This window comes from Protobothrops mucrosquamatus, unplaced genomic scaffold, assembly GCF_001527695.2.
Source record: "Protobothrops mucrosquamatus isolate PMUCROS unplaced genomic scaffold, P.Mucros_1.0 scaffold859, whole genome shotgun sequence".
Lineage (NCBI taxonomy): Eukaryota > Metazoa > Chordata > Lepidosauria > Squamata > Viperidae > Protobothrops > Protobothrops mucrosquamatus.
This window is the reverse complement of record NW_015387114.1, coordinates 64,864-84,037: the sequence shown is the minus strand read 5'-3', so window position 1 is coordinate 84,037 and position 19,174 is coordinate 64,864. Positions and strand designations below refer to the sequence as shown.

The 19,174-nt window shown below is 48.5% G+C and overlaps 1 protein-coding gene across 1 annotated transcript in view; it reads left to right on the top strand.

Moving 5' to 3' along the window:
- FBXL19 (F-box and leucine rich repeat protein 19) overlaps positions 1–5,826 on the top strand; it is a 29,022-nt gene extending 23,196 nt beyond the window's left edge. The window contains exons 9-11 of the mRNA XM_015819101.1: positions 1,633–1,794; positions 4,509–4,727; positions 5,612–5,826. Of these exons, the coding sequence (XP_015674587.1) occupies positions 1,633–1,794; positions 4,509–4,727; positions 5,612–5,826 (596 nt within the window). The remainder of the gene's footprint in view (positions 1–1,632; positions 1,795–4,508; positions 4,728–5,611) is intronic.
- Positions 5,827–19,174: the final 13,348 nt, after the last annotated feature.

Genomic DNA, 19,174 nt, shown 5'->3' with positions numbered 1-19,174 from the left:
ACGGCTGACACTGGAAGACCAGTTGGCGGCCGTGACCAGGGGGGCGTTCTATCAGGTACGCCTGATCCACCAGTTGCGACCTTTTCTGGACCGGGACGCCTTGCGCACAGTCACTCATGCCCTTGTCACCTCCCGCCTGGACTACTGCAATGCTCTCTACATGGGGCTCCCCTTGAGGAGCACCCGGAGGCTCCAGCTAATCCAAAATGCGGCCGCGCAGGCGGTGTTGGGAGGGACTCGTCGCTCCCATGTAACACCGCTGCTGCGCGAGCTGCATTGGCTGCCGGTGGCCTTCCGGGTGCGCTTCAAGGTGTTGACCATCATCTTTAAAGCGCTCCATGGCATCGGACCTGGATATCTTCGAGACCGCCTCCTGCCGCAGATTATCTCCCATCGGCCTGTACGCTCCCACAGAGTGGGTCTCCTCAGGGTGCCGTCGGCCAGACAGTGCCGGCTGGTGACCCCAAGGGGGAGGGCCTTCTCTGTGGGAGCTCCCACCCTCTGGAATGAACTACCCCCAGAGATCAGGGTGATCCCTGATCTCCCTTCCTTCCGCCACGCCCTTAAGACATGGTTATTCCAGCTTGCAGGACTGGCCTAGGGGAAATTTTTAGTGGGGGTTTTAAAATAATTTTAAATTACTTAGACCAATTATTAATATTCGTCTTTTAATCATGTTTTAATCTGTAGTTTGGTATTTTGTATTTTTATCTGGTTGTTAGCCGCCCTGAGTCCGCAGGGAGAAGGGCGGGATATAAATGTAAGCAATAAATAAATAAATAAATAAATGGGACACGAGGGTGGAGTCTTGCCCCCGCTGTCTGGCTGCCATGTCCTTGGCTGCACTACTCCGCACAGGCTACACCCGGGGCGACTCTCCTCCTGTGGGGGCTGCTGGTGAGGGGGCCACGAGGGGTGGCGGGGCTGGGGCGACAGCGTGCGTGTGTGCCCACAGAGAGGGCTCTGCGTGCCACCAGTGGCACGCGTGCCATAGGTTCGCCACCTGCCCAGATTCGTTTCCTGTTCCCTGTCTATCGGTCTTAAAGACCCGTGTCCTTTAAGAATTAAACTTTGTTTAAGTTCTTCGTCTCCTGGACGCGGTCCGATTAAAGGTGACGTCGCTACGGGGGCCCACGGGATTAAGTTTGCTGTCCACCACCACCACTAGTTTCTGTCACGACGACGAAAAGACGTGCACCGATTAACCACAATCAACAATCTTATGATTTCTATGTGGGCAGGGAAGGTTTTATAAGGCATAGCTCTGAATCTATTTCCCCACACACAAACACTTGCATCCTCAAGCGGAGGCAGGGATGTGGCACGTGGCCGAGAACTTGGTCTTGACACAGGTCACCCAGCTCAGTTGTGGGAAGGGTTGGCATTTGAGGACATGAGCCAACGCGGGGCAGCCATCTTGCTTTTTGCGGAAAAGAAAAGGACCGGCACGCAAGAAAGCGAAGGAAGGAAACAGATGTGACCTGGGAGGCAGAAGTCAAAGCTTTGGGGTAGAAGGGCGAGATCACGGTGGGAATACAGAGGAAGGAGTTGTGGACCTCTTTAGAAGCAGAGAGGAACAGCTTGTGTGTGAAGTTTATTTTCCTCCGCTTAACGTTCTCTTCTCCCAAACAGGCCTTAAGGAGCTCATCCTAACAGGCTGCTCTTGGTGCTCTGTGTCGGCCCTCAGCACAGCCAACTTCCCCTCCCTACAGCTCCTAGATTTGCGCTGGATTGAAGATGTCAAGGACTCTCACCTCCGCGAACTGCTCTTGCCTGCCACAGATGCCAAGCCTGGTAAAGCTACCTCTACTTGGAGGCAAAGATCTCTAGGGCAGAGATCTGGGCCGGTTTTAACCATCTTTTCTTCCCATTCCCAAGGAAGTGGGAAAACCTGCAGGGCGCTCCGTACGTCCACTCCGGCACCCTTTCCTTTTCCTTTCCCCACAGCAAAGGAGTGCCATAACACACCTAGATGTTAAGAACGGCTGAAATCTTGTGGGATGTTGACATTGCCACATGAAATCTCTCAAGGCTTCGCCGATCTTTAAAAGCCGTTAACGCAGGCAGGCGAAATAATGAGCCTCTGGAAAAATGGTCGGTGCCTGCTCTGAGTTGGCCAACCTGGGCTGTATTCAAACAGGGCACTGAGTTGCAAACCAGCCATTCCCATTTTAACCTCTCCTGTCGCACAACGCAGCCCACAGGGGGCAGGTTATGATTCAGAGTGTAATGTGGGCCTTTGTGTTACTCTGTTGGGTGTGGTTAAGCACCAAGGAAATCAGGCGATCCAGGCAGTTCAAATGGGCGTAAAGATTTATTACAAGTTTAAGCTCTCTAGAAGAATCTGAACTACTAACGGTTAAAGCAATTTGGTGGTAAATGAGGAATTCACAATGGGCCGGGCTTAGATCTCTTGTGGGCGCGTAGGGACTCATGACTGATGGTGCGTTTGACCCTTCCCTCGGTCATCTCCTTACAAAGTATTGTATAATCAGAAGGAATGACTGAGATCATCTAGTGAAGTCCTCTATGACAGAGGTCCCCAACCTTGGCAACTTTAAGACTTGTGGACTTCAACTTCCAGAATTCCTCAGCCCAGCCAAGCTGGCTGAGGAATTCTGGGAGTTGAAGTCCACAAGTCTTAAAGTTACCAAGGTTGGAGACCCCTGCTCTATGACATGCAGGTGAACCAGTTAAACCAATCATGGCAAGTGTCTTGTCCTGCCTCTTCTTAAATAGCTCTAGGGATGGAAAGCCCACAGATGTACAGATCTCGCCGCCATGATGTTTCTCCTTTAAACAAAACTTATTGCGATTCTCCTACAAACCTTCTGATCTACTACACTGTGGGGCTCTGGTGCAGTTGCTGGGCCTTTCTGCTCTGCGTGTCAGAGCTGCTAAGCCCAAGTCACATAGCAATAGTGCCCAGTCTAAGAGACTTCTCTGCACACTAAGGCTTGGCACTTATCACTTCTAGCATAGGATTGCCTGCTATCTCCACCCCAGCTATTGTGCCTCAGAAATCTTTCAGCTCATGGCAGGGGCCTTTGGGTGTACTGCAGGCCCGACTAGCCCATTTGGGATTCTTGATATGTGAACTGAGGTGTCCCAGACCTGAACAGCCGCAGATGCTGCTGCATGCTTGCTTGAGGCACCAAGCCCAGAGTCCGTTCCATGCCCTAAGGCAGTGATGGCGAACCTTTTATAGACCTAGTGCCCAAACCGCAACCCAAAACCCACTTATTTATCGCAAACTGCCAGGGCTGCATCAGCATTATGATGCCCTCGGGGGGGGCAGAGGGGCACCTCTGAGTGCTGCCTCTGGCACGCAAAAAACGGGGGCGCAAAAATGGGCCACCGTGCTGCAAGGCGCAAAAACGGCCGTGCCGCGGGGTGCAGATACAAGGCGCTGCACCATGCAAGAACAGGGCACGGCTAGTGAGTATCACGCAGGCACTATCCCGCCCCATTTGCAGCACGTGCATGTTCGCGGCCCCGTGCACACATGTAAAATGCTTCCCCCTCCCTTTTCTTCCAGTCCACCAATCGACAGTGGTTGGTGACCTCTGCTCTACCACCTCTACTCGAGCTTGCTAGTCGGCTGCTTCGCCTCTTTTGTGCTGGGCGGGGCTCCTGCTCCGAGCGGCAGTGGTGGCCGGATGGACCTGCTGCTAGCGGCGATGGCGCGTGTGCCAACAGAGAGGTCTCTGAGTGCCATAGGTTCGCCACCACTGCCCTAAGGAGCCGTCAAGGTTGGGCTGCTAAAACTGCAAGTGGTAGAGGTGGTTCGCCTGAAGGTCCCTCAGCCTATAGGGGATGTCACTCACCCTGCACCCTGGCTGGGAGAGGCAGCAGGGCAGAAAATCTCCTTTCATGACCTTCCTTGTAGGGAAGAGGTGAGCAAGGGCTGAAAGGTGTGGGAGAAGGCTCAGAGCAGCCGCCCCCAACCTTTTGGGCACCGGGGACCCGTTCCGTGGAGAGAGGTTTTTCCGTGGACCGGAGGGAGAGTGGTTTTGCATGCTCCCTGCATCCCACAGATGGGGCTTCACTTGCTTGGGCGGCCCGGTTTCTGGCATGCTGCAGACCGGTGCCAGTCCACGGACCGAGGGTTGAGGACCCCTGGCTTAGAGGGTCCTTCCCTGCACTGAGAGTCGAGTGCTTCCAGGCTGGGAAGTCTCAGCAAACGCATCGTGCCCTGGAGACCCTTCGCCTGGAGGCCTGTCGGGAGCACTGCAGATCTTCACGGGCACCGAGGAACATCCCAGATCCACTCTGTCAAGAAGCTCTCTGCACCCGATTACGCCCGGTGGGGAGAGCCAGGTGGCATCTTCATTTCAGGAAAGAAAACCTGACCGCCTCCACGGTCCAAGTCACTCCGGTGAAACAAACGTGTCTTGTTTTGGACACGCCTGTTAAATACCCTGTCAAAGTTGTGCATCTGCCATTTAGGGCAGAGGTCCTGGCTTGTCCCACGAGGCTCAGGCCCTTCTCTTTTCCCGCCCTGCCAGGCCAGACAGACAGCCGGGGCCGGCTGCAGAACGTCTCTGAATTACGGCTCTCCGGTCTGGACATCACAGATGCGTCTCTGCGCTTGGTAATCCGGCACACCCCTCAGCTTGCCAAACTGGACCTGAGCCACTGCAACCATGTAGGTGACCAGTCTGTTAACCTGCTGACCGCTGCTAATTCTCCACTCCGAGAGACCCTCGCTGAACTCAACCTCACCGGTGAGTTAACTCTCTACCGGCGATTCTACCTTTCCGGCTGGATTGGGCACCAAAACGATGCGGCCTCCTGAGAGAGAAGGACAGTGCGGTGTAGCGGTTAGGGAGTTGAACGTCTGTCCTCCTAGTGTTTCTCAGTCTTTTTTCTTCCGTGGCATCCTTGCAACTTTATTTTCCTCCTGCCTCCCCTTGTCCAGGTCCCATTGCCAGATAGGGACTTTGGACAATATTGGTAGTCCTTGATTTAGGAATCCCGATTGGGACTGGAGCTTCCACTCCAGCATGTTGCGCTGGTAAGTCAAGCCCGACCCAATTTTATGGTAATTTTTATGGCATTCATTAAGCAAATCACATGGTGGTTGAACAAATCTGCTTTAACAACCACCATGAATTACAACCATAATTTGGTCGTGGGTTGGTGATTACCTGTAGTGGACATGTCATTGTCCACCCCCCGTGACACCCATTATCTACATTCCTAAGAACGTGCCTGTTGCTAATTTGTTGGGGTGAATTGTCTTTCCCCCTGTAAAAACAGCCCCAATTCCTGCCCAGTCTCCCAAGCCAGTCCCCATCTCCCCACAGCAGGATCTGAACAAACCAGGGCTATCTCACAATCTCAGAACAGGATCCCAAACAGTGGCATTTCATGGTCTCCTATTCTGGAGGAGCCTTGGTGGTGCAGTGGTTAGAATGGAGCATTGCAGGCAAACTCTGCCCACAAGTTGGAGTTCGATCCTGACAGGCTCAAGGTTGACTCAGCCTTCCATTCTTCCGAGGTGGGTAAAATGAGGACCGTTGTAAATCATCAGGAGAGTGGCGTAAAGCACCGCAGGGTGGTATGTAAGTCCAAGCGTTATTGCTGTCTCTTCTTTCTTCCCTCGTAGGATGTAACCGGCTGACGGATCAGTGTCTGCCCCTTTTCCGCCGTTGTCCACGCCTCTCCCGTATCGACCTGCGCTCCTGTCACCACATCACGACGGAGGCCTGTGCTCGATTTGCCGAGGACTCGGTCTCCAACAGTGGTGCCGTGCCCCCTGCCCCCGCATCCTCACCTCCTTTTCATTGCCCTGAGGAGAAATTGCTGCTGAAGGACAGCTAATACTCGCCCTGGGGTGGAGGCGCAGACAGACTCAGCTTCACCAATCCGACCGTCGGACACGGACTCTGAGAGAACCTTTTTACTTAAAGCCATGCACTGAACCAGAGTGGCATCTCCACCCCCTTACTTGTGCAGCAAAGAGGGTGCGGGAGAGGGGGGGTGTCGTGCCCCCTTCCCCAGGCCTGCCCTACAGAGGGCCGGGTGGCCTTTTGCTCCATCCACTTGTTCTTGGACAGCCGCGGAGTAAGTGGGGTCCGAGGTAGCCTTGTCGCTTTACAATGCTGGGGAAATGCGTATTCCTCCCACCATGCACTGCGCCGTCCCCTTCTCCCCACCTCCACCTCCAAATGTCCCTCCGTGCCACCGTTGGTACACCCCGCTATCTCGGGGCAGCGGGCAGTGGGGGGGGGAAGCGGTGGGGGGAGTTGACGTTCAGCCTTGAAATGCTGGCTCGGGAGGAAGGCAGCTTCTTCGATGGGGTCGGATATATTACGTTTTTTCCTGCCCCGTTCCTCACCCAATGCAAATGTGCACTCCAACCTCATCGGTCCTCCCTCCCCTCCCACATGCTGCCTTGTTGATTTTTAAAGGGTGCGTGCGTGCGCGTGCGTGCATGTGCGTGCTTGTCAGCCTGCCCGCCCAGTTCCCTTCCCCGGCACTCCCTCCCCAGTTGTGCATCTGCGGTGTGGTTTTTGTTTTTTGTTTTCCCAAGGGGGCCAAGCAAGAACCAGGCAGCTGATTTCCAGATTCCTTTGCCCTGTCTTTTCCCACGCTGTACCTGTTGGGGCTCTCTCCTGCCTCTCCCGCTGTCTCTTTCCCACAGCAGTGGATGTTCTCTGGAGCTGGCATACCCATCTGATCTGCTTCCTGCATCGGGGCCCTTTGTACCCCAAATTCTCTCCTCGCCCATCAGTAGGAGGCCAGAAAACATCTCTACAGGCATCCTTCCCTTTAGATTTTCTTCTCCAGCTGCCAATTCCAGCGTGCAGCTGAGGCCTCCTGTGGATGCAGCCCCACCAGATGTTGGCCCCGGTGCCTCACTGGATGCCCACACCGTGAAACACATGCGCTGTGTTCCGTACGCACAGCGTACCTGCTGCTGTCTTGTTTATGCATTAAACCTGCATATGCATGCTCTTGCAAGCCACACATATGGACGGAGTCCCTCTCCAGGCTTTAGGCCTCTCCTCCTTAGCCAGGTTACTTTCACCCCACCCATATGTCAGTGTGCGTCTCCGCTGCTTTTAGCCAGTGTGTGGACTGCAGGTGGGGAAACAAGAGTTTTGTTCGTGGAGCAGAGGGATACTTTTGTCCGAAAGAAAGGAGTACACTAGCATACGTGAAAGGAAGACACTAAACCTCCTGTCTCACTTGTTGTGTGTTGGGATCCTTTGGGGAGGAAAGACCTTAAAAGTCCCCTCTCCCCTCCCTCCAATCCCCCTCAGCTCTTGGGGAAACGCGTCTGCCTAGCACATTGTTTCTTAACCATTAAGATGCGTGGACTTCAACTCCCAGAATTCCCCAGCCAGCATGAATTCTGGGAATTGAAGTCCACAGACCTTAAAAGTTGCCTAGGCTGAAAAACACAAGTCTACAGTATTCTGTCAGATCCCTGGGCCGTTCCCGGAGGAAATTCCCTCCCAGGCTGTTTTCATCCCATCTTGGCAGGCTGGTCAGATCGTGCAGCTCTTTTCAACCCGAGGCTCTTCTCCCTAGAGGATTCCTTCCTTCCTTCCTTCCTTCCTTCCTTCCTTCCTTCCTTCCTTCCTTCCTTCCTTCCTTCCTTCCTTCCTTCCTGTTTCTCCTCTCTTCGAATTCCTCCTTTTCAACTCTGGACAGGAAAGTCCTTGCAGCTTCCCCCTCCGATCTTCCCCCTTTCCTCGGTTTTTATTCTTTTTTTTTTTTGGACCATAAGCTTTAATAACCACTTTGGGGACAGGGGGAACAGGGGGCTGCCTGTGTTCCTTGCCCACAGTGCCAACTATTGTTGAGCAGGAGTCGGCCGGGCCTTCTCTTAATTCCAGCCGCTCTGCGCTGCCTCCGAATCTCAAACTTGAACCCCCGTCCAGCTGTTCGGGTAAGCGTGTGTGTGTGTGTGTGCTTGGGTATGTATGCATGTGGGATTCCCCGCCCCCGCCCCCCCTCTGTTTTCTTTGAAAGGGGGGGGAGAGAAATACTGTAGAAAAGAAAAGTGGTGCAAAACGAATGTCCTGGACCGACCGCTGGGCCTGCTGTCGGTCGCTTTTTGCTCCTTCTGCTCAGAGGCGGGAGCACGTGCTGAATGCTGCTCTCCGTCCCTTTGGCCATGTTCGTCTTCGGGGTCGGGTGGGGGACTCGCTCTCTCTTAAAGGTGCCCAATTCTGTCCATTTCTTTTTCACTCTTTCATTCCTTCTCTCCCATCTCTGTCTCTCCCACCATCCCATTAATTTTTTTTGCTGTCCTTTCGTCTTGCGAGAAATCGTCTGGACTGGACTGGGGAAGAAGTGCAGCAAACAAATTGTTCGTCCAGCCCAGAAACCCTAACCCTCTCTTGGCTTGAACGGTTTTTTCAGAAACTCTTCTTTTCTTCCTCCCTCCCTCCCTCTTCTCTTCCTTCCCTTTCCTCTCTCTCTCTCTCTCTCTTTCCTTTTTCCTCCCTCACCCTGCCCGCCAATCCTCCTCACCCTGTGCTTCATCTGGGTTTTCAGATGGCATCAGACACGCACGACCTTCCTGTGCGCGTTGGGGAGGGGAGGATGGCACAAGACTGATTTTTCAATTTGGTCACGTATCTATTTTTTTTTCCTTTTAATATATACTTGAACGTTCATTTATTACTAAAGCATTACTTGAAAAAAAAACGCAGCGATAGCTTGTGGAATCGGAGGCGAGGTTTTCGGTGTTGGGTTGTGTTTTTTTTTTATTATTTTTTACGGTTCTGTTGGGTGCTTTTTTTATTATTTTAAGAAAATTGGTTTCGTTGTTACTTTTTTATTTTTTTTTATTTTATTTTTTATTCATTTGTCTGATTCAACAAAGTCCTTCCCTCTCACTCCATTAACCAAAGAGGGCCAAGGTATCAATTTTTCCTCCTCCACCTCCATTTCTGGAGGGTTGTTTTGTTTTTTTTCCCCCTCTTCTGCCTAGGAGTTCTCTCCTTTACTCACAAATCTTACAGAGCAAGTATTAAACAATTTTGAGGAGGTGGAGGCTTTGGGGCTACGTTTGGGTGGAAATATTGTATATTTGAGGGAAGGTGTCAGTGGGCCTCTTCCAGATCTTACGGCACAGCATAAATATGTACTGTATGGCCTGCCCTCAGTTTAGTGGTCCTGCCCCCCCCCGGTCCCATTCCTACACTCCATGGTGCAAACAAGGAAAGTCGGTTTCATTCCACGCAGCCAGCCTCCTCGTTGATTTGGGGCCTCCACTCTTCATTTCTCCTTCGTGTGAAAGGAGATGTGTACACTAAGAGGGAAGAGCCATCTAGCTTCAGATATTTGTGGCGGTGAGGGGGGGGCATGTTCTGCCATGGTGACCCTCCCATCGTCAGCGTCTCCTTCTCAAAAGAGCATGGCAGCGGGCCAAGGGAAGTGCTCTTTTCAAGCGTATCTTTTGAGGTTTGTTTATTTTTTTACCATTGTTTTTTTTTTTTAAATGGATGTTTAACTCTTGAAAAAAAAAAGAAAAGAAAAGAAAAATACCTCAGGTTTAAAAAGAAACGGTGACGAGTGAGAGGGAAAACGTGGGAATGTCATCCCAAGGTTGCGTTACTCTGGAGCAGGGGTGGGCAGTTATGGCCCTTTTAGGACCCACGAACTTCAACTCCCAGAATTCCTGAGCCGGCCATGTTGGCTCAGGAAATCTGGGAGTTGAAGTCCGCGGGTGGTAAAGGGGCCATAGTTGCTCACTCCTGCTCTAGATGGCTGCTTTAGGGACTGCACGTGTTGGGCGGGAAGCCCACTGGACTAGTGTGGAGAGGCATCCATGGCTCAGTGCTGGGTAGAGATGGACACAAGTGATCGCCCGCCCTTCCATCGCCCAAGCCCTCACCTCAGTTTTCCTCACCCATTATCACTCCAAAGACAGGCGCCTGCAACAGTGTGTGCAGGCCCGTCTCTCAATCCCAATGGAAAAGGAACATGGAGAAACATGTCCGGTGTCTCTCCTATCCCCAGATGTAGCTTCAGAAAGTATTCCAAGACTCCATCAACCTTGAATCTCAGATGTGTTGGGAGTCTGCGTCCCGGTGTTTTCAACCAGCATGTTTGCTGGCTGCAAGTGGTAGGAGTTGTGGTCCACCGTCCCTTAGAGATGATCAAGTTGGGTAAGGCTGAGCTATTCCATAGGTCTCCCAGACCCACAGAAACACACGCACATACACGCCCAGGCATCTTCCCAACTCAGTGGACCAAAGCTATATTTCCACCACCACCACCACCATCATCTCCCGCCAATTAATTGTTTTATCCTCCAGCTACAACTTTAATCTTCAATAGACTCGGATTGCTCCTCACCTAGAAATTGAGACAAAGACTGCTGGGGATGGAAAAAGAAAGCAAAAGGGGTGAAATAAAAATGTAAAAATCCAGTTTTTGGGAGCGATGCGTCTCCGTGATGTTTGATCTGCACATCTCCATCCCGGCCCCTTGGGACTCTACAGGTGGGGAGGGAGGGGGACGTGAGACCAGGTTCCAATCTGAATTTCAGGGGTTCTATTATTGTATAATAACTGTTTGCTATATAAACAAAAAAAAATAATCAAAAAAACGAAAGTGTTTCGATCTTAAAAGTCTGTTTTTCATTATTCCCTCCCCCTCCTCCTTTACACACACATCATGCACATTCAAACATATATTCAGTTCTATCTCTTTGCAAAAGAAATGTGAATTAAAAAAAAAGTATGTTTTTTGGGGGGAATGTTAATTATTATTTTCTTTTTTTTAATTTTCGATGGGTTTCTATTTTATATTTTCTGGAAATATTTTTTTATAAACTCTTCTTTTGGTTTTTTCAAAAGGTTTTATTTTGTTTTCCATTTCTGTTATTGTTAGCATACTGCCATGAGGGTCCTGGTTCGGGGCGGATGGTACAAGGGGTACCTTTAATCAAAATTAAAATGGAAGGAAAGCCTTAGGTGTGGATCGGTGCTCCGATTCTTTAAGGGGGGGGGGTCTCTGTTGGAATTCTGTAATAGTTGTCATTTGCAGTAAGAGTCACAACATGAGATGAAGAGGTTCTAGCATTCTCCATATTATATCTGCACCAAAATTAGGCACTTCCCAAGAGAAATTCAAAAGACGGGGGCAAGGGAACCAGTAAGATGGCAGCCCTTGTTTTGGATTAAATGTTCATCTTGAAAAGAGCAACGGATAATGGACAAAGCCTCCTTCCATTGTTTCTTTTCTCACAACTGCCTTCTGAGGATTGGTTAGGACGGGTAGGCAACCTTGGCTCTTTTATGACTCGTGGATTTCAACTCCCAGAATTCCTGAGCCAGCCGTGCTGAGGGGAAAGGGAGAGGTTTCCAAGCAGAGCCATGCTGGCTCAGGAATTCTGGGAATTGAAGTCCACAAGTCAGAAAGTGGCCTAGGCCTAGTCCAGGGGTAGGCAACCTTGGCTCTTTTGTGACTTGTGGACTTCAGCTCCCAGAATTCCTGAGCCAGCCACGCTGAGGGGAAAGGGAGAGGTTTCCAAGCTGAGCCATGCTGGCTCAGGAATTCTGGGAGTTGAAGTCCACAAGTCATAAAAGAGCCAAGGTTGCCTACCCCTGGGTTAGGATGACAGCTGCTACTGCTGTGTAGCTTAATTCATTTTAGGAACAATTAGAAGCGCCCCTCTCTTTGGGCTTAGTTCTACACACTGGGTGTGTTTCTATGATTAGCCTACCCACATATTAATCATGATTGCATCAAGCCTGATGTTCTGGATTGGCATAACAGCGAATCAAAAAGGAATAACGGCAGGATTTGTTATCCCTAGGCTGCGATCAGCTAGTTCAGAGTTAAGAAAATTTAATCAGTCTTACAGACTTGACTAGATTGTGTACCTGCGACACCCTCCACGTCGTTTGTCATTTGGTCCCCTAAATAAATTAAAATGTCTTGAGATCCAAAGATCTCACTAGGTTCCCCCAAAGGACACAAAAACTATTTTGACATTTTTGACTTGTCTACGTTGCCTCTACATTGAATTAGCCAAGACCTTAATGGAAAATAAAAAAAAATTCCTGGCTTGTTCGTATGGAAGCCAGTTTCTGATCATGTTCATTTTTGTCCCAGCACTCGGGTCCAAAGAATGAATGAAAGAGTTCTAATGCTGAATGTCTCTTATCCAGAGTCTGAAGCTCAACTGAAAGTGGAATTAGCAAAACCCAGCTTGAAATGTTTCACTACCATCCACCTAATTATAAGTCTTAGCAGAACCTGGCTTGTATTTTTAGAATAGAATAGAGCTGGAAGGGACCTTGGAGGTCTTCTAGTCCAGCCCCCTGCTCAAGCAGGAGACCCTATACCAGGGGTGTCAAACTCAAATTTCACTGAGGGCTACATCAGCATTGCGGTTGCCCTGGGGGGGCGGGGTGTGTGGCCAGAGTGGGTGCATCCTACTGAGTGGACGTGGATGGAGTGGGTGTGGCCTACTGGGTGGGCGTGGCCAGTTCTACATCATTCGCGTTAAGGGTGCCTGTGGGGGCCTGGACAGGAGTGGGACAGATCTGAGGGTCTCTGGCAGAAGGGGGTGGGACCGGGGCAAGTGCCAAGGCATGGTCCACCAGGGCAAGTGCCAAGATGGCCACCACAAAATTGTATATTGGCTCCTGGCTGGCCTGGGCCAGGGCCAAGGCAGTGGGGGCCGTTCCCTTACTGTTTCCAGGATGGCTTCGCGGGCCACATGAAACCACTTCGCGGGCCGCATCCGGCCCGCGGGCCTTGTGTTTGACATGTCTGCCCTATACCATTTCAGACAAGTGGCTGTCTAGAGTCTTCTTACGATAAAAACCTCCAGTGATGAAGCACCCACAACTTTTGAAGGCAAAGCTGTTCCACTGGTTAATTGTTCTCACTGTTAGGAAGTTTCCCCTTAATTCCAGGTTGCCTCTCTCCTTGATTAGTTTCCATCCATTGTTTCTTATCCTTCCCTCTGGTGCTTTGGAAAATAAATTGACCCCCTGGATCCTGCCCACTGTCCCACCTACCAGAGACCCCCTGGATCTCCCCCAACCCTGTCCGGCCCCCATAGGAGTCCCTGCCCACGAGGAACATCGAGGTGACCACACCCAGCTTGGCCACACCCACCCATTCTGCCATGACCACCACAGCCACGCCCACCCAATGGGCCACACCTACCTGGCAGCCGGCGATAAATAAGTGGGTTTTGGGTTGCAGTTTGGGCACTCGGTCTCTAAAAGGTTCGCCATCACTGGTATAAGGTCTCCTGCCTTAAGCCAGGGGACTAGACTAGATGATCTCCAAGGTCCCTTTATTCTATGCTCTATGGCTGAGAGCAATTCTGGCCAATAACAGAGGAACAGTTTGCAGGTATGCCAAAAACCAAGATTCCAGTTGAAAGGCACTAAAAAGATAGCAATAATCCTCTTCAATTTTTTCACTATTAGTTGTGTGATGCTTTGGCAGTTCTTGGCTTATTACCATTATTTTCAATCTCCCTTTGCTCCTTACATGTGAGATGTGGAAGATAAACTCCAGATACGGTTAGGATGGATCCAATGCAAAATGGGCTACTTCTTTCAAAGACTGGTTTCCAATCCATTGCACAGGACTTTGGGAAGAGATTTGCACGGCGCTAAAGCGTAATTTTACAAGCAGTGGCCCTTTTTAGTCCAGTTGGAGATGTGGATGTCATGGTTCCGACAGATAAAACTCTTCAAAGAACTCTGAGGCATTGTTTACCTTAAAGAATCTTTATTCGAAGCCAAAATCTGGATTCCCCTCCCCTTAGCACATAGTATCAAACACAATTCCCTCCTCTAATTAACTGTCATAAATCACATTCTCCAATTAGTTTGAAATGCAGGCTTTCCCTCCAGTCCTCCAACCCGCCATTTCTTATCATCTCTTATTTCAAAAGCCCTGTTACAATATTGTTATGTCTAACTAACTCCCATCACATTCCTCCTCCTCCCCCAGTATCATCTAATTCTAAGAGTAAAGCATAAGAAAGAAAAAGGCTGCATCTCCATATGTTGTCAAAGCAAGAACATCCAACCAGGAATCAGATGGGTTCTTGAGGCAAAGCACATTTATGGAGGCCTAATTTTTGCAGAAGGCTGTTCATTTTAATCCGCTGCTTGAATATTGGTCTGACTGAGATCTCTCAGGATCTCACCCTATATTTCTGGCTGAGTTGATGGCAATCAGATGCATTATATCAGAAGGAATGTATTACTTTTTATAATACTGCAAGACTCGTGGTTGCTTTGCTCAAATTCAGATCACTCTTAAGGTAGCCATTAGTTTTGTAGACTATCTTCTTCTCAACCCAGTTCTTCAAGAAACATTGGTCATCATCAAACTTGAACAACCAAGATGACCAATAGGTGCAGGAAAGATTTGGTAACTTTATGGATCTCCTAGCTGGCATTGGAGCCAGATGAAAGCCAGTATGGTTGAGGGGTGGGGTGGGTCAGGAGCCAGGAGACCTGAGTCCACCCTCTACCATGCATTAGTCACCCTCAGCCCAACCATCTTCTTTGGTTGTTGTTCTGCAAGAAAACAGGAGGAAAGAGCTGCATATATGCTGCTTTGAGCTTCTGAATGAAAGATGAGATTATAGCTTGATCAATAAATACTGTCAAGTGCTTGAGTGGTTGGTGCCCACTTGGATGAGAGCTGATATAAATACATTTGCTATGGCAGCAAATATCTAGTTCCAGCCTTATATTGGGACTCATCAGACTCAAAACTAGCCAAATTTTTCTGTGAGGCTCAAATCCTCAAATCTGCTTGTATACACCTGACGAGTCCCAATAATAGGAGGAGACCAGTCACATGCTGTCTCCTGGTGTTCTTATAAGTGTAAAACTTCATAGAGGATATATACTGTGTAAAAAATTAATTTCACTATCCCCCCCGATGTTAAGAAGTTGTAGGTGTGAACTTGACATAGGATAGGATAGGGTAAGATAAAACAGAACAACAGAACAGAACAGAACGGAACAGAATAGAATAGAATTCTTTATTGGCCAAGTGTGATTGGACGCACAAGGAATTTGTCTCCAGTGCATAAGCTCTCAGTGTACATACAAGTAACAAATGATAAACCATGATTATAAAATACAATCATCATAAATCATAAGATACAACACTCAGTTGTTGATAGTGATAGTTACAGGATACTAAATAAGCAATCGACGTAAATCATAGTAGAATACTAATAAAAGCAATCAACATAAATCATAAGGTACAAACCAGCAAAGTTATAGTCATAAGAAGCTAAGAAAATAGATAATAGGAAAGATGAGAAGGATAGTAATACAGCCCTACTAGTAATTTGACATCCCATGGCATAAGACAGTGATGTGGGAATTTACTAGTTGTTTAGCAGAGTGATGGCATGGGGGGGGGGGGAGAACCTGTTTCTACAATAACATGTGTTTCTCTCTGCTCTGACAGTTTAGGCAAGGCAGCCTGTATCTACCATTCTGATAGATTGCTCATACCTGTCTACTGAACATACAAGACAAGGTGTGAAATTCATTAGAAGCTGCTTAAACTGGAGGAAAACATGGCAACTGTTAGCTTTTCCTGTGGATGGCAGCTTCTTCAAAGTTCCCTGCAGTTCTCATATCTGCCACAGGGGGGCAGTCACAGTTTGAAATTGATCTGCCCTCTTTTCAAGTTTTCATTCTGTTGAATTCACACACAAACGCACCAGATTTTGAAAGCTGTTGACTTACCTCGTTTCACTCCTTGCACAGAGACACTCCTCCCTTTCACGGAGCTTAAATCTTTTAGTTTGTTACCCTCCTGCCCCGTTCATTGGCTCTTTCTAGTTCTTTCTTCTCTCCCAAATTGGCTTCCCACATTGGCCTGGTTTAAATAGCAAGGCCAAATCACAATTTAAATAACAATAGCTGCATAAAACACTGAAGTGGCAGAGAAATGTGCTTTTTTTGGACCCGGAGGGTGGATTTCCATGACTGGAAATGAGATGCAGGATTCTACAAACTGATCTCCAGCTACCAAAACAAAAAAACAGCCAAATGCCAAAGCCACCTCTGAGAATTTGACTGGAGGTCACAAGGAAGTCCAAGGAGAAGGAGGAAAGATTTTAATTTGGGTGTGCAGAAGGTTTCCAGGTTTGTTTTATTTATTTACACCCCATCGTTATTATTTTTAGAAACAACTCAAGGCAGCAATAATATCCAACGCCTCTTCCTCCTCCTCCTATTTCTCCCATAACAGCAACCCTGTGAGGTGGGTGGGCTGAGAAAAAAACGACTGGCCCAAAGTCTCCCAGCAGGCTTTCATGACTAAAGCGGGACTAGAACTCACAATCTTCCAGTAATTGGCCCAAAGTCAACCAGCTGAGTTTCATGCCTAAGGCAGGACTAGAACTCACAGCCTCCTGGTTTCTAGTCTGGTGCCTCCGCCACTTGATGGCTGATGCATTTCAGTTCCCAAACTGAAGTTCAGTCGTCTGCAACCTTGGAAAAAACTGTTCTGAGAACAGGACTGTTTCAAGTTTGGAGATTTTTCATAACTAAGAGGTTTTCATCCACACTTCTAATTGTAAGATATCTCAACACTTGGCCATGGACTGATGATCCAAATGTACAGGTATAGCATAGGTGGTACTTTGCTCAATGGTAGTAACTGTGAGAGGGATCTCAAAGTCCTAGTGGACAATCACTTAAATATGAGCCAGCCGTGTGCTGCAGCTGCCAAAAAAGCCAACACAGTGCTGGGCTGCATTAACAGAGGGATAGAATCAAGATCACGTGAAGTGTTAATACCACTTTACAATGCCTTGGTAAGGCCACACTTGGAATACTGCATCCAATTTTGGTCACCACGATGTAAAAAAGAAGTTGAGACTCTAGAAAGAGTACAGAGAAGAGCAACAAAGATGATTAGGGGACTGGAGGCTAAAGCATATAAGGAACTGTTGCTGGAATTGGGTATGTCTAGTTTAACGAAGAGAAGGACAAGGGGGGACATGATAGCAGTGTTCCAATATCTCAGGGACTGCTACAAAGAAGAGGGAGTCAAGCTATTTTCCAAGGCGCCTGAAGGCAGGACAAGAAGGAACGGATGGGAGGGAGGGAACTGCCAATGATCTTTTCGGCTATCCTCACCACTCTCTGCACCGCCTTCTTGTCTGAAGCAGTGATGCTTCCAAACCAGACTGTGATGCTGTATGACAGGATGCTCTTGATCGTCCCCCTGTAGAAAGTGGTCAGGACAGGGGAAGGAAGATGTGCTTTTCTCATGCGACGCAGAAAATGCAGGCGCTGCTGTGCCTGCTTCACCAGTGTCTCGCTGTTGAGCGACCAAGCCAGCCTACTTGTTAACTGCACACCCAGTAATTTGATGCTGGCAACATCTCCACAGGTGAATCATTAATACACAGAGGAGTGTGGCTGTGCCTGCCTTTTCTGAAATCGACAATGATCTCTTTGGTTTTTCTGGTATTTAAAACTAGGCCAGTGATGGCGAACCTTTTAGAGACCGAGTGCCCAAACTGCAACCCAAAACCCACTTATACATCGTCGAGTGCCGGGTGGGTGTGGCCCATTGGCTGGGCGTGGCCCATTGGCTGGGCGTGGCTGTGGTGGTAACGGCAGGCTGGGTGGGACTAAAAAGTTCAATCAATCAGTTCCAACTTTGCAAATCTTTTTTTTTCCCGTGAGAAGTTGAAATTGACTGATTGAACCTTTTTTTTTTTATTTGCACACGGCGGCAGAGGCCTAAAGCGAAAAGGTTTTATAAAACCCAGCTGAAGGCCTAGGACTGGGGCGACGGCGCGAGTGCCCACAGAGAGGGCTCTGAGTGCCGCCTCTGGCACCCGTGCCATAGGTTCGCCAACACTGAACTAGGCTGTTCTCCTTACACCAGTTCACCAAACCCTCAACCTCCTTATTGTAAGCACTCTCGTTGTCATTTTATTTAGTCAAAGTGTAAAATCTTGGGAGTTTTCTGGTCATGCTTTTCAGAAGTGGTTTGGCACTACCTTCTCTCAGATTATTTGTTTTGGCTGGTTTGCTGTTTACTTCTCTGGCCGGCATTCCTGGAATCGTCTGGTGGTCTCCCGTTCAAGTCTCCCACCAAGCTCCAACCTGCTCAGCCTTCCGGTCAAACATAACAACAACAACAACAACAACAACAATAATAATAATAACAATAACAATGACGACAACGATGATGATGATGATGATGATGGAAGGTACCTTGGAGGTCATCTAGTCCAACCCCCTGCTCAGGCAGGAAACCCTATACCATTTCAGACAAATGGCTGTCCAGTCACAGTTTTGTTCCATACACTACTAACCTGGTAAACTCTAAAGCTTCCTCCTTCCGTTATGTATTCAAGATGGACAGTGATTAATATTTATATGTTGCTTATATGTAAGGGTGTAGGTCTATACATATGTTGTATATAGTATGTTTAAATGTGTGTTATGTATGTGCACATTTTGAGAGCAAGCAAACTAAATTTTATTTTTAATGTGTGCCATGGTGCCCACAGTAAAAAAATGACAATAAAAGTTTCTATCTATCTATCTATCTATCTATCTATCTATCTATCTATCTATCTATCTATCTATCTATCTATCTATCTATCTATCTATCTAATAATAATAATAAAGTTGGAAGGGACCTTGGAGGTCATCTGGTCCAACCTCCTGCTCAGGCAGGAAATCCTATACCATTTCAGACAAATGGCCGTCCAGCCTCTTCTTAAAAACTTCCAGTGTTGGAGCATTCACCGCTTCTGGAGGCAGGTTGTTCCACTGGTTAATTGTTCTAACTGTCAGGAAGTTTCTCCTTAGTTCTAGGTTGCTTCTCTCCTTGATTAGTTTCCATCCGTTGCTTCTTGTCCTGCCTTCAGGCGCCTTGGAGAATAGCTTGACTGCCTCTTCTTTGGGGCAGCCCCTGAGATATTGGAACATGCTATCATGTCCCCCCTCGTCCTTCTCTTCGTTAAACTAGACATACCCAATTCCAGCAACCATTCCTTATATGTTTTAGCCTCCAGTCCCCTAATCATCTTTGTTGCTCTTCTCTTCTCCTTAGTTCTAGGTTGCTTCTCTCCTTGATTAGTTTCTAGGCGCTTTGGAGAATAGCTTCTATCCTATCTATCTATCTATCTATCTATCTATCTATCTATCTATCTATCTATCTATCT